The sequence below is a fragment of the Heterodontus francisci genome, chromosome 32, assembly GCF_036365525.1.
Source record: "Heterodontus francisci isolate sHetFra1 chromosome 32, sHetFra1.hap1, whole genome shotgun sequence".
NCBI lineage: Eukaryota > Metazoa > Chordata > Chondrichthyes > Heterodontiformes > Heterodontidae > Heterodontus > Heterodontus francisci.
The window spans coordinates 8,050,879-8,066,964 of record NC_090402.1 but is presented as its reverse complement, the minus strand read 5'-3'; the positions used below and the strand labels follow the sequence as shown (position 1 = coordinate 8,066,964).

General features: G+C 44.5%; 1 protein-coding gene across 1 annotated transcript in view; it reads left to right on the top strand.

Annotated features, from left to right (window-relative positions):
* The window catches only part of fam78ab (family with sequence similarity 78 member Ab), a 35,510-nt gene extending 22,889 nt beyond the window's left edge, over window positions 1-12,621 (top strand). The window contains exon 2 of the mRNA XM_068012145.1: window positions 7,730-12,621. Coding sequence (XP_067868246.1) covers window positions 7,730-8,255 — 526 coding nt within the window. The 3' untranslated portion in view covers window positions 8,256-12,621. The remainder of the gene's footprint in view (window positions 1-7,729) is intronic.
* Window positions 12,622-16,086: the final 3,465 nt, after the last annotated feature.

Below are 16,086 nucleotides of genomic sequence, written 5' to 3'. Positions count from 1 at the left end.
ACCCCCTGTAAATACTGACACACTCCCGGAGAGCCCCTGAAAATACAGACACACTCCCGGAGACCCCCTGAAAATGCAGACACACTCCCGGAGAGCTCCTGAAAATACAGACACACTCCCGGAGAGCCCTTGAAAATACAGAGACACTCCCGGAGAGCTCCTGAAAATACAGACACACTCCCGGAGAGCTCCTGAAAATACAGAGACACTCCCGGAGAGCTCCTGAAAATACAGAGACACTCCCGGAGAGCTCCTGAAAATACAGAGACACTCCCGGAGAGCCCCTGAAAATACAGACACACTCCCGGAGACCCCCTGAAAATACAGACACACTCCCGGAGAGCTCCTGAAAATACAGACACGCTCCCGGAGAGCCCTTGAAAATACAGAGACACTCCCGGAGAGCTCCTGAAAATACAGACACACTCCCGGAGAGCTCCTGAAAATACAGAGACACTCCCGGAGAGCTCCTGAAAATACAGAGACACTCCCGGAGAGCTCCTGAAAATACAGAGACACTCCCGGAGAGCTCCTGAAAATACAGAGACACTCCCGGAGAGCCCCTGTAAATACTGACACACTCCCCGGGGACCCCCTGTAAATACTGACACTCCCGGGGACCCCCTGTAAATACTAACACACTCCCGGGGACCCCCTGTAAATACTGACACACTCCCCCGGGGACCCCCTGTAAATACTGACACACTCCCGGGGACCCCCTGTAAATACTGACACACTCCCCCGGGGACCCCCTGTAAATACTGACACACTCCCCCGGGGACCCCCTGTAAATACTGACACTCCCGGGGACCCCCTGTAAATACTAACACACTCCCGGGGACCCCCTGTAAATACTGACACACTCCCCCGGGGACCCCCTGTAAATACTGACACACTCCCGGGGACCCCCTGTAAATACTGACACACTCCCCCGGGGACCCCCTGTAAATACTGACACACTCCCCCGGGGACCCCCTGTATATACTGATACACTCCCCAGGGAACCCTATGTAAATATTGACACACTCACAGGAACCTGTAGAAGGGACTGAGTGCTCAAAGTGGACAGAATACTATGGCAGATACTAAAGCACATACACACACATAGATTTTGGTTTAGTTTGGCCTTGTACTGTATCTGAATATTTGTTGCATTATTCCAGGGATTTTCTACCTTCTCATACCTTCAAAGACATGGAATTGTACCAGTTATGGGTTTATAATCTGAGCTTCCCAGATTTTAGGGGGTCCAAAATGATTTTAAAAATTCTCAGGGTTAGGGTTAGGCCAGAATTTATTGCTCATCCCTTGATGTCCTTGAGAAGTTGGTGGAACTTTCTTCTTGAACCTCTGCAGTCTGTGTGGTGAAGGTGCCCACAGCATACTGTTTGGTGGGAATCCCAGGATTTCGACACAGTTATTGCAGTGTATCTTGTAGATGGTACACACTGTAGCCACGGTGCGCCAGTGGTGAAGGGTGTGAATGTTTAAGGCGATGGATGGGGTGCTGATCAAGTGGGCTTCTTTATCCCGGATGGTGTCGAGCTTCTTGAGTCTTGTTGGAGCTGCACCCATTCAGGCAAGTGGAGAGTATTCCATCACACTCCTGACGTGTGCCTTGTAGATGGCAGACAGGCTTTGGGGAGTCAGGAGGTGAGTTACCCAGCAGAGAATCCCACCTTCTGAACTCCGATTTACAATTGCTCCTGTAAAGCATCTTGGGATGTTTTATTACATTGAAGGCACTATATACATATAAGTTGTTGTTAACCTTCTCTTGTAGCCACAGTATTGACATAGCGGGTCCAGTTGAGTTTCTGATCCCAAGGGATTTCAGTTTTCCTAGAGATCCTTGGCTCCACGCTCGGTCAGCTGCTGCCTTGATGTCGAGGGCTGTCACTCTCATCTTACCTCTGGAATTCAACTCGTATCTGTGTTTGCATCAAGGCAGTAATGAGGATCACTGGAAGTCCTCTGGCAGCTTTAGACATCTGCACAACTGCCACCTTACTTCATACTAACTTGTTTTACATTTTTCTCAATGTTATTTTCAGTTTCAGCTGTGGGTCAGTGGGTAGCGCTCATCTGAGTCAGAGGCCTGTGGATTCAAGTCCCATACCAGAGACTTAAGCACAAAAATCTAGGCTGACACTCTAATACAGTACCGAGGGAGTGCTGCACTGACAGAGGTGCCATCTTTCGGATGAGACTCTAAACCGAGGCCCCGTTTGCTCTCTCACATGGATGCAAAAGAAGCTGAGAATTCTGTGGGGAGTAACCCACCTCCTGACTCCCCAGAGCCTGTCCTCCATCTACAAGGCACAAGTCCCATCACACTATTTCAAAGAGTTCTCCCCAGTGTCCTGGCCAATATTTATCCCTCAATCAACATCACTAAAACAGATGATCTGGTCATTATCACATTGCTGTTTGTGGCGGTTTGCTGGGTGAAAACTGGCTGCAGCATTTCCTACAGTACAACAGTAACTACAATTCAAAAGTACTTCATTGATTGTAAAGCGCTTTGGGATGTCCTGTGCTATTATGAAAGGCGGCGCAGTGGTTAGCACCACAGCCTCACAGCTCCAGCGACCCAGGTTCGATTCTGGGTACTGCCTGTGTGGAGTTTGCAAGTTCCCCCTGTGACTGCGTGGGTTTCCGCCGGGTGCTCCGGTTTCCTCCCACAGCCAAAGACTTGCAGGTTGATAGGTAAATTGGCCATTGTAAATTGCCCCTAGTATAGGTAGGTGGTAGGGGAATTGAGGGAAGGTGGGGATGTGGTAGGAATATGGGATTAATATAGGATTAGTATAAATGGGTGGTTGATGGTCGGCACAGACTCGGTGGGCCGAAGGGCCTGTTTCAGTGCTGTATCTCTAAATAAATAAATAAAATGCAAGTCTTTCTTTATATTTTCAGGTAACTAGCATTGACCTTCAGAAGATAGGTTTGGCTGAGAGGGGGCGGAGTTGGCAGTGTGGGAAGGTCCTGAAATATATAATATGCATGGAGCTGTCCTGCTTCAAAAGAATTAGAAAGCAGAGATCAGTTATGTGTAGATTTGATGCAGGATGAGCAAGGTACATACAATATATTGTGCATCGCACATCAATGACTGGAGTGATGTTAAGCAGCACCTACAGCAATGTGGGTTCAATCAGATGCAGCATGTTTTACCGAGATAATCATTATCGCCTTTCAAGTGTGAGGCAACATTACTGGAACACTGGCTAATGCTGTCCACCTATATTATCATACTGTTGAAATTCCTGTCACATCTGTGAGTGAAAGGATCTACTTAATGGCCAGGCCAGTTCAGCAACACCAAAAATTAAGGACTTAATCAATTTCTTCAAAGGTCTCACAATAAAATCTTCCAGTAGTCCCGACTTCTGATGGTTAAAGGGTTAAAGTGCCTTTTTTTCCCCCGTCAAATGAGCAGATTGGAGAATACCAGCTTTGATATGAAGTCTTCTGTCCCTATTTCAACGCCACTTTGTATCTTCTAATGCGGGTTTGATGTAGTGAACACTTACACAGCCAGTGGGCTAAAATTACAACATAAAATGGACAGCACAGGAACAGGCCATTCAGCCCAGCTGGTCCATGCTTCACATGAGTCTCTGTCCACCTTACTGGAGATCCTTCAATTCCTTTCTCCCTCGTGTGCTTATCTAGCTTCTTCTCAAATGCATCTACGAACATACGAATTAGGAGCAGAAGTAGGCCATTCAGCCCTTCAAGCCTGCTCCGCCATTCAATAAGATCATGGCTGATCTGTTTGTGTCTCAAATTCCACACTCCCATCTATTCCCGATAACCTTTGATTCCCTTCCCTAACAAGAATCGATCAACCTCCACCTTAAAAATATTCAATGACCCCGCCTCCACCACCTTCTGAGGCAGAGAATTCCAAAGTTGCACAACCCTCTGAGAGAAAAGATTTCTCCTCATTTCTGTCCGGAAGGGGCGATTCCTAATTTTAAAACAGTGCCCTCTTGTTCCGGACTCACCCACAAGAGGAAACATCTTTTCCACATCCACCTTGTCAAGACTGTTCAGGATCTTATAAACTTCAATCAAATCTTCCCTCACTCTTCTAAACTCCACTGAAAACAAGCCCACTCTGTCCAACTTTTCCTCATAAGATACCCCGCTCATTCCAGGTATCAATCTAGTAAACCTCCTCTTAACTGCATCCAACGCATTTACATCCTTCCTTAAATAAGGAGACCAAAACTGCACACAGTATTCGAGATGTGGTCTCATCAATACCCTGTATAACTGAAGCATAACATCCTTACTTTTACTTTCAATTCCTCTCGTAATAAAGGATATTTTATTCTCTTCAATGACTCCACACGTTCACCACTCTCTGTGGATCAAATGGATATATTAGTCTAAAACAAAGGCAAAATACTGCAGATGCTGGAAATCTGAAATAAAAACAGTGAAATGTTAGAAATGCTTAGTCAAGGAAAGAAGTTTCCCCTGAGTTCCCTGTAGGATGAATTAGTGACTGTCTTTTATTTATGTCTCCTAGTTTTGGGAGCATTTAGGGAGCAAATCCAATCAATTTCAATAATGCTATGTTTTACAACAATGTGTCATCTGGGCTACAAACCACATTTGTACCAGGCTTAAGGCTTAAGGATCTTTTATACAGTTCAAGCATCAATAAATGAGGTAACAGAGTGTTGGGTGGTTCATGCTGTTGATAAATTATAATCCACTCAACAACATCCCATTTCATTCAACATGAGGAGAGCTTTCCCTCTCATTGCCTAGCTTCTCGAATTGCAACCCATTTCTGAACATGACCCGGCACAAACCACTCTTGATCCTGACGGTCAGATAGGATGAGAGACTAATATACCTGATGAAAGGTCAACGACCTGAAGCGTCAACTCCGTTTGTCTCCACAGACGTAGGCTGACTGAGCATTTCTAACATTTCACTGTTTTTATTTCAGATTTCCAGCATCAGCAGCATTCTATCTTTGTTTTAGACTAATAAATCTATTTGACCATATGGGGGTTGGATCAGATCTTGGCAGCTGGGGTAGGGGGTCCATGATTGGGCTAGTCCTATACTGAGAATGGGTCTGATGGGCCGAAAGACTTTCCTCATTCCATGCTTTGTGTTCTTCTGAATCTCTCCATGACCTCAGGAGGAAAGTTGGTCTACAGCGGGTGGTTTCTTTTTCTCTATTCTGTCCCGACATCAGTATTTCAATTTTTAAAAACTTTAAAAAAAAAGTATCCTTGCACTCTGAACTTTTACACTTTCTAAATATATTTAAATGCCAAGAAACACACAATTGTCCTTTCTCCCAGTGTCATGGATCGAATAACCCCCATTCCCAAACTCCCTGGCATCCACATCCTTATAATTTGGTGCTTGATTGGCTGAGAACTCACTCTATGCATCATGTTGTTTAGCGAATTGAGCGCTGAGACTTTAAAGGTTGGCCTCACCTTATCATTGTAGCTTCCGATCAAAGTCACCAGCCCTTCTCCCAAACCAGCTGTCATGAGATGTCAGCTGCCGCTCAGTGGGTAGTGTTCTCATCTGAATCAAAGTCATGGGTGATGATCCCCAATGCAGTACTGAGGGAGTACTGCACTGCCGGAGGTGCCATCTTCCAGATGAGACATTAAACTGAGGTCTTCCCTTTCAGGTGGAATGTTAAGGATCTCGTGGCCACTATTTCGAAGAGCAGCAGAGGAGTTCTCCCCAGTATCCTGGGCCAATATTTATCCCTCAACCAACATCACTAAAAAAATTATCTGGTGATTTATCTCACTGCTTCTTGTTGGAGCTTGCTGTGCACAAATTGGTTGTTGTGTTTCCTACATTTCAAAAGAACTTCATTGGTTCTAAATTGCTTTGGGACTTTGAAGTTATGAAATGCGCTGTAAAAGTGCAAGTTTATTCCTTCTTCCTTTCATTAGCAATGCCCAAGGAGATACTTGGCCTCATATATAAAGTCCATCAAACACTTAAAAGCACAGCTTGTACACTAGATGTCTACAGTAAGTAAATATTAAGATTTATTGTAACCTCTCTGCTTTTCACTAATCACCTTTCAATTTTAAATTTCCCTGCTCAGTAATAAAAACAGACACTTCATCTAATATAGTGCAGAAAATACATTAGTGCATCAAATCAAGTTGAATTTCTTACTGGTTATTACTTTACTTTCTGGTAAGGGTGCTCCCAACTCCCTCAGCAGTCAACAGAAAATGGACCAACAGAAAGGGAATGTTCATTGCAGCCAAAAACCCAGCGGGCACTGTCAAGAGGATCAGTTCAACCCGGGCGTATTTGGACGCGGACATTACAGATGTGATCGAGCACCTGGACACAGCTGTTCAGGAACCACTGGCACTGGATCTCTGCTGGAGTCTGGAGGCAATGACAGTTTGTCAGGGCCATAAAGACCTCTTGGGTTGACAGTGAGATTTGCTAAATAGCCAATCATCGACTGAGAAACATGACACCAGAGAGGGGCATATCCCAACCTCCATAGAAAATACCACAAAGAAATCTCCTTTTACAATTTTTTCAAATTTGAATCTTTGCCTGTCCAGAGGTTTCCTTACATGACCATCCCTTAGTGAAAGTAGTTACATTTATATTGCATTTTTCACAACTTCAGGACGTCCAAAAGTGCTTTACAGCCAGTGAAGTACATTTAAAGTGCAGTCACTGTTGTAATATAGGAAACAGCAGCCAATTTGCACACAGCAAGCTCCCACAGACAGTAATAGTGATGTTGGTTTGGGAATAGATATTATCCCAGGACACCGGGGAGAACGCTATTGTCTTTGTTTGAAAAAGTGCCGTGGAATATTTTATGCCCAGCTGAGAGCGCCTCTTTATCCTTTCTATAACACGGAGACCAGAACTACACACGTTATACTCAGGGTCACCAGAAAAACCCTAAACAACTGTGACCGTGGCTTTCTACCCCTCTTCATCCTCCTTGATCATTTTGCCACCTTCAACACCATCTCTAGTCCTTTGGAGAACAGGCACCCTTTGTTCTTTGCTCCTGTTCTGCACTTCCCCCCTAAGGCTCTTCTTTATATACCCCAATACAGCACAGGAGGCCATTTGACCCATTGAGTCTGCACTGGCTCTTTTGAAGAGCTGTCCAGTTCATCCCACTCCCCCACTCTTTCCCTATATCTCTGCAGTTCTTTTCTCCTTCAATATTTACCCGATTCCCTTTTGAAAACCACTGCTAAATAGGTTTCCACCGCCCTTTCAGGCAGTACATTCTAAATCCTAAACAATCATTGTGTAAAACAGTTTTTCTTCTCGCCTCTGCTTCTTTTGCCAAGCACCTTAAGTCTGTGCCCTCTGGTCACTGACCTTTCAACCATTGGAAAGTTTCTCTATTATTTACTCTCTACAAACCCCTCATGATTTAAAAAACCTCTATTAAATCTCCTCTTAGCCTTCTCTGCTCCAAGGAGAACACCCCAGCTTCTCCAGTCTCTCCATGTAACTGCAATCCCTCATCCCTACTACCATTCTAGTAAATCGAGGGCATGAGGAAGTGTCTTAGACAAGGCAGAGGTGGGTAGATTCCCGTTTAAACATGCTTTACTATAACAAAGCAAGTGGGCAAGGAGCTGATGGAAGATTAGTATTTATCAATAGAGAAGTAAATATTTTGTATGTGACATAACTTTAATTCTGTTGCTTTTACAACGAAAAGGTCCAGTTGGGAACTGCCCGATCTCAGAGAAGGGAACATTCCGGCGATAAGTGACTCTGATGGGGTGAATTACCCCTGGTATGGCAACACCACTGAAACCCATACCATAGTGGGGCCCACCAAAAGGGAGGTCCGCTTTACTGTCAGCATGAATGACAACTTCTATCCCAGCGTCACCTGGGCTGTTCCTGTCGGCAAGTCTAACGTAGCCCAACTAACCAGTATTAAGAGAGACCAAAGTTTCACCACCTGGCTTGTGGCCTTCAATCAAGAGACAGACGAGATCATTGTCTTGCAAACAATCAAATGGAGGATGAAACTTCACATCGCCGTAGATCCGAGCCAAGCACTGGGAAAGCGGGCTGTGCTGATGGAGCCCATCCATCAAGAGCATCCTCTGATCCTCAACAAGAATGAGCCCATTGTGGCCAACGCACTGAAGAAACCCAACGCAAATGATGCTCAGGTGCTGATGTGGCGGCCAACAATCGGGAAGCCCGAGGTGGTCATCCCGCCAAAGATCTGACGACCGCAGCAATCGTTGGCGATGTGTCGACGCTCGTGAAACACAACATGGGACTAGATTCCCAAACCAACACACGTGCACTAATCATGCAAGAAATACAACAGCTCTACCTTGAACCGAAATCATGGGGTCGGTGGTGGGGCAGGGGGGGGGCATCACTGTGCCGAAACATGATTTGTTTGCTGAGCTAAAGGCCATTGCACTGTGGGATCATCTCATCTTAAAGACTTTTGGTTTGCCTTCTGCTCCCTCTGTTGAAGCTTGGAAAAGTCAAAGAAACTTTATTGAATGTTGGTGAAACTAGAATGCACTTGCACATGAGCAACTGTTGTGAATTTTTGTTTTTGTAAAGAAAAAACTCTTAGCCATGCTGCCTTAAGTTAGCGAAAGCATCTCATTGCAAACGTTTGCCTTAAAAAAAAGGGTCAAAGTATTTCATCATGAATATAGACTGAATGCTGCCTCATTACAAGCTGCAATATATGACTGTAAACCAGCCTGTTCCCAATCTCTGGAATATTGTTTCTTTCATACATAAACCCGAATAGTTTTCATTATTATAAGCAGGGAGGTCCCAAAAATGTGTTCTGATGGGGAACCTAATTAACTCGGCCCAAAGTCCACTCACTGTTACTTAGATGTATTTTCTATTTTCATGAGGATTAATGGCTGCTGCAACTTTAATGGTCTGCGTTACAGCTGGTACCCTGAGGTAATGTGTTCAGTGACATGGATCTACAGGGTTAAGGATCTCCTCCAAGACCAGTGTCTTTGGACAAGACTTGGAAGACTACGCTTGTCCACACTAGACAGGATGAACAATGTCAATTCTCCTGCATGTTTATTACAGGGATGTGTGTGTGTATCTGTGCCTGTATGTGTGTCCATGTATTTTTACTCTTCCCTCTCCACACCCCATTCGAATCATAGAATTCCACAGAATTCATAGTACAGGAGCAGGCCATTTGGCCCAACTGATCCATGCTGTTGTTTATGCTCCACACAAGCCTCCTATCACCAGGCTTCATCTCACCCTCTTAATTATTCCTTCTATTCCTTTCTCCCTCATGCTTATCTAACTTCCCCTTAAATGCATCTGTATTATTCGCCTCAACTACTTCATGCGGTAGCAAGATCCACATTCGAACCACTCTCTGCGTAAAGAAGATTTTCCTGAATTCCCGATTGGATTTATTAGTGACTACCTTATATTTGTGGCCACTAGTGGAAACGTCTTCTCTATGACTATCTACCCTATTGAACCACTTCAACGTGTTAAAGACCTCTCTCAGGTCAGCCCTCACATACTGCACTGAGAAGAGGGTCTTCAGCGAGGAATTTATAGCCAACATGTGCCGTGGATGATGTGACAGGTGCAAAAAAAGGTTTCGAGGCATCAAGTTACAATAAGTCAGTCATGGGTAAGACACCCAGGGCATTTTGTTTTGAAATGGTGGAATCCCCTGAACATAGGAACTGTGTCTGTGACAGATTCTGTTTGTAATGACTCAATGCATCAAGTTGTACACCCCTGTGCCCCTCCCCTCTTGGTACACGCCATGAATGAGAACAGTGTTAAGGGTAATCAAGCCTGCAATGATATTTATTATGTGGCCATAAAGTTTTTGCAAATGATTGAGCTTGGGGACGTTGCCATTACTGTAATACCCGCAGCATTCACACCTGACACTTGAATCGAGATTGGGTCTGTTTTCATCTGAAGCTGTGAAAGCTGCAAAAACTAAGAAAAATGTTCTTTGGAAAGGATAATAAAGAAAAGGTGAAAGAAATAAAAGTCTCTGGATTCTCACTAATCGTCATCAATGTTCCCGCGCTACATAATTAAGGCGAGTTTGAGCAGGAGATGGAGCAATTACCCGAGCAGAGCAACAGAGACAGTTTTCCACAAGACTAACTTGCATTTACAAAACACCTTTTAACATAGTATTCAAACAGAAACTGACACTGAGCCACATAAGATATGAGGACAGGTGACCAAACGCTTGGTGAAAGTGGTAAGTTTTAAGGAACACCTTAAAGGAGGGAGAGGCAAAGTGTCGGAGAGGTTTAGGGAGATAATTCCAGAGCTTAGGGCACAGGTAGCTGAGACACAGCAGCCAATGGTTGAGTGACTAAAATCAGGGATGCTCAAGAGGCCAGAATTGGAGTGCAGAGATTTCAGAGGGTTGTAGGACTGGAGGCAGTTAGAGAGAAAGGGAGGGGTGATGCCACGGAGACATCTGAAAACCAGGATGTGAGTTTTAAAATTGGTAGGCCAGTGAGCACAGGAGTGATGAGTGAATGGGATTTGGTGCAAATTAAGATACGAGCTACAGAGCTTTGGATGGGCAAGTTTAGGGAAGATGCAATGTGGATGACTGGCCGGGACACCGTTGGAATAGTCGAGCCTAGAGGTAACAAATGTATGGATGAGGGTTTCGGCAGCAGATAAGCTAAGGCAGAGGCAGAGATGGGAATTGTTACGGAGGTGGGAGTAGGTAGTCTTTATGATGGAGAGGATTTGGAGGTAAGTACAGATTACTGCTGCTGCTGCTTGTACCAACTCCTACCAGGAGAACTGCTGTCATACATCACACTCGTCTATCTTGTGCCATCCACACATGTCCACTGTAGCTCGTCTACAACAGCTCGGTGACGTCCATCATCCAACTACAGCTAGGTCGGCCCCTCTTTCTGCTGCCCTCCACTTTGCCCTCGAGAAGAGATCTCTGTAACTTTTCAGCTCTGATCAAATGGCCGAAATACTGACACTTTCTTTTCTGGATCTCACTTTATAGAGTTCTTTTTGCTCTTGCAATTTCAAACATCTCTTCATTTCTTTTATGGTCTGTGTAAGGCATTTTAAGCATATGTCTTAGCACCCACATTTCAAAGGCCTCTATTTTCTTCCATAGATCTTTCCTTATTGTCCAGCTTTCTGAAGCACACAGGAAAGCGGATAGAATGTAGCATCTTAAGAGCTTTTTTCCATTGTGTAAAAGATTGAGCTTTCTTGTGGTTAACATATCCTTCACCTTCATAAAATTACTTCTGGCTATCTCTATCCTTCTGATTTCAGCATTGCATCTACCATCTTCTGTTATCATTTGTCCTAAATAGACAAACTTACCGATTTGTTCCAGTGTGACACCATCCACTTCAACTAGAAGATTAAATACAGATTAAGTGCAGTGGAATCAAATCATTAAAGTTGGTCTTGCCCCATTAGAGTTTTTACATCCAGAGCATGCACTCCTTTCAAGACTAAGCAAGAAACTAACGTCAATTTTCAAACTCTGGCTAATTTTTACCCATCCACATAAATTGTCAGTCAAACTGCCCCTCTCGCCATCCCCAAACTAATGATGTAATTAATGTTTCTGAGCTGCTGTGGCTCAGTGGGAAGCACGGTCACCTTTGACTCAGAAAGTTGTGGGTTCAAGTCCCATTCCAGAGACTTGAGATTGTAAACTAGCTGAAATTTGACAGCAGTACTGAGGGAGTGCTGCACAGCTAGAGGTGCCAATCTATGAAGGTGGTGTTAACCCAAGACCTTGCCTGGTGGATCTCGACAATCCCATGGCACTGTGTGAAGAGCACGGAAGTTCTCCATGCTGTTCTAGCCAACGTTACTTCATCAGCCAGTACCACCAATCTGATTAGCTCGTCTTTTACTTCTCTGCTGCTCATGGGATCTTGCTGTGTGCAAAGAGGTTTCTGCATCACCTCTCACTCCTTTTTTAAGACTCTCCTTAAAATCCACCCCTTTTGGACATCTGGCCGAACATCTGCTCCTTTGGCTCACTGTCAAGTTGTGTCTGATTATGTTTGTATTGTCATGCTAGGCCCCCACCTGCCAAGAATGAGGCACATTAATTTTGTCATGAACATTGATTTTAAACTGTTACTGGAGTGAAGAAAGGACTTGTTAAACAGACCAGCCATGGCTGGAAAATACATTTGCATATTAACAGATAGTGATTGGAAGGACAAAGGAACATTCCCGAACTAAGAGTTCTGAAGAAGGGTCACTGATCTGAAACATTAACTCTGCTTCTCTCTCCACAGATGCTGCCAGACCTGCTGAGTATTTCCAGCATTTCTTGTTTTTATTTCAAATTTCCAGCATCTGCAGTATTTTGCTTTTATTTAAGATTAATACTGGGCCCCAACGAAAAGCAAGATCTACCTACAATCAAGGACTCTACAGTGAGCTCGAAGAACCGTAACAAGAACTCTTCAGATATTGCCTCAAACTTTTCACTTTATTGTCTTTCTTCTGCTCTATTCTGTCTCTGTTTACATGCGTGTATTGCGTATACATGCTAGCGTGGGGCGTGGCATGTATCTGTAGGCATTAACCAAATTAGACTTTAAGTTTAATAAATTTCAACTTTTTTTTCTTTAAATTTAAGAAAACCTGTTTGTGCTAGTTTCTTTGCCTTATAATTGAAAAACGGTGAACAAGGATTCACTAAGGGGGAGCTAAAACATGGTGTGTTTAAATTAAACCCTGTTACAGTTAGACCAGGTGAAGGCTGAAAGGGACCCCTAGACTTCCTTCTCACCTGGTCGGAAGAGAAATTTGGGTGCTACTGTCCGGGACTTTACCCACAGACAAACGAGAAAAATTGGAAGTGGGAAGCCAAATTGTTCCCAATCCAAAAAGAGCAAGATTTCAATACAGGTTTTCTTGTGGTTGTGTGTGACTGAATACTATCATGTCTGCAACTGAAGCTAGTAGCTTTCCAAGCCAGGGTGAAATAACTTGGGATAAGTTAAAAGCACTGTCTATGGAGGAGTTGAGGAAAAGGGCTGAGCAGCGTGGGATCACTGTACGTGGCAAGGCTAGGAAGTCTGAACTCCAATGACTAGTGGCCAACAATTTTTCCCTTGAATCCGAAGAAGCAGAAACAGGGTTAGAAGTATTGTTAGCGAAGATACAATTGGAACAGAGAAAACTTGAATTAGAGGAAAAAGAAGGAGAGAGAGAGGAAAAAGAGAGAGCCTTCCAGAAGGCATGCGAAGAAAATGAAAGGTAGGAGAGGGAAAGAGAAAGAATATGCCAGAAGAAATGTGAAGGAGGAGAGCTGAAACAGCTTGAGTTAACTAGAGGGTGACAGAGTAACCCCAGTGAAAGCATGGCCAATATGGAGGAGCATAATTCAGGGTTGGGTACAGAATTGTTAAAACTAGCTCAACTAACTCCAAGATTCAATGAGAAGGATGTAGAAGATTTTTGTGTCCTTTGAGAAACTGGCAAGGCAGCTAAAATGGCCAGCTGAGACCTGGCCTCTTTTACTACAAAGCAAGCTAACTGGAAAAGCCCATGAGGTTTACTCCCTGTTGCCAGTTGAGAGTTCATCAAATTATGAACGGACAGAAAATGCTATCCTCGGGGCATATGAATTAGTAGCCGAAGCCCATTGCCAAAAGTTTAGAACCCTCAAGAAGCAAGCTAATCAAACCTGTCTGGAGTTTGAAAGAAGTAAGCAGCTGGCTTTTGACCAGTGGCTGAGGGTTCTTAAAGTACAGCTCAGCTATGAGAATTTCAGAGAAGTAATTCTGTTAGAGGAGTTGAAACACTCTCTCCCACTCTCCATAAAGACCCATGTAGAGCAGCAGCATGTCCAGAGAGCCCGGCAAGCAGCCGTTCTGGCCAATGAGTTTGCTTTAATTTATAAGTCGGTTTCCCAGGGGAGAACCTTTTCTAATCACCCCCATAAATACGAAAAGGGCAAAGGGTGGGAAGGTGATAGGAGCCCAAGCAGTCCTGGGAGAGAAAGAAAAGCAGGGGACATACGGGATCCTCCTCTAGCCAAAAAGGAAGGTGCTATGAGCAGGAGTGAGACCCAGAGACCTCTGTGCTTCCATTGTAATAAGGCAGGGCATTTAAAAGCAGACTGCTGGAAACTAAAGGGAAAACCTGTAAGGTTAATCAGGGCAAACCCGCTCAGTGAAGACGGGACCCTGATGGAAAGCACAGCAGAACAAGCTGTGGCTTTAACTGCAATAAGAGGGAGACCCAGGAAGCTTACTGCTGCAAGTGCAGGAAAATTTAATAGGATTCCTGAGGGTTATCAGGGTTTTGTGTCTGAAGAGAAAGTAACCCCATATCCCTCAAATGGGGCAACCAGGGACACACGGGCCACTAGATCCCTTTTACTGGGAAAAGGCCTAACCTTCCCCCCAGAAAGTGCAGTGAACACCAGAATGGTGGTGAATGGTATTGGAGGGCAGTGTATGCCTGTTACTGTACACCGGGTGCACCTGGAATGTGACCTAGTTTTGGGACCGGTGACCATAGGGATTGTCCCTAGTTTGCCTGTGGGCAGGTTGACTTGCTCCTAGGTAATGATCTGGCAAGGGGTGAAGGTGGTAGCCCCCCACCCCCCCAGTCGTGAAAGAAAGACTGCAGGAGGTCAGAGAGACAGGGCAGTGGTAGGAGATGGACCCCTGCAGTTTCCCTGAATGTGTAATGAATCAGGCCATGATCAAACCAGCTTCCCCAGAGCACTGCAGGTAGATAACCAAGAGGTCTGCCGGTCTGAGACTTTCTTTGGAAAGTTAGATGACCCAGGGAATGATCTAAATAAATCTTCCCTAGCTGAGGCTCAGCAAGCTGACCCAGTATTGCGAGAGTTAGCACAGGCTGCCCAGTCTGAAAGTGAAGCAGAGGGAGTCCCTGATTGCTACTATTTAAAGAATGAGGTCCTGTTGAGGAAATTGAGTTCCCCTCACAGACCTGAGAGGAAGGAGTGGGCAGTAGTTCACCAGTTAGTGGTGCCGCAGAGGTACCGGCCTGTGCTAACTCTCTCAATACTGGGTCAGCTCGCTGAGTCTCAGCTAGGGAAGATTTATTTAATTCATTCCCTGGATCTTCTAACTTTCCAAAGAAAGTCTCAGTTTGAACTCAGAGTGTCTGTTTGCTCCTGGACTGAAGCTCTCTCTCCTGTCTGCCTGCTCCCATCTCTTTCTCACAAGCCTCTGAATCCACTAAAGACACATGAACCTCAAGAGAGAAAAGTCTCCTACAGCGAACAAGGTTTAAGAAGAATACTGGGCCCCAATGAAAAGCAAGATCTGCCGACAATCAAGGAATCTACAGTGACCTCGAAGAACCGTAACAAAAACTCTTCAGATATTGCCTCAAACTTATCATTTTTTTTCTTCTGCTCTTTTCTGTCTCTATTTGCATGTGTGTATCACACATGCACGCTAGCGTGGGCGTGTCGTGTATCCGTAGGCATTAACTGAGTTAGAGTTTAAGTTTAATAAATTTCAACTTTTCTTCTTTAAACCTGAGAAAGCCTGTTTGTGCTGGTTTCTTTGCCTTATAATTGGAAAGTGGTGAACAAGGGATCCCTCTCAGCCTTCACCAAGGGGGAGCTAAAAACACAGTGTGTTTAAAAGTAAACCCTGTTACGGTGAAGACCAAGTGAAGGCTGAGAGGGAACCCTGGATACCTTTCCCACCTGGTCATAATACTATGAAGTGTCTTGGGACATTTTACTATGTTAAAGGTGCTAGATAAATGCATGTTGTTGTAGTTATGTGGTATTACATAGCATCTACAGCACAGAAACATGCCATTCGGCCCAACAGGTTCATGCCAATGTTTATGCTCAAGAGTCTCCTCCCATCTTTCTTTCTATAGCATCCACTCTCATAGCAACAGCGAATATACGTCACAGTAATTGGTTCTGAAGTGTTTTGGTTTGTTTGCAATGTAATAAGGCTGTATAAATGCAGCACTTTCTTCCAAGAGATTCCGACACAGCCATTTGCATTCACCATTTACTGCTGTCTTCCTGTGAGTGTAGGAAATTTC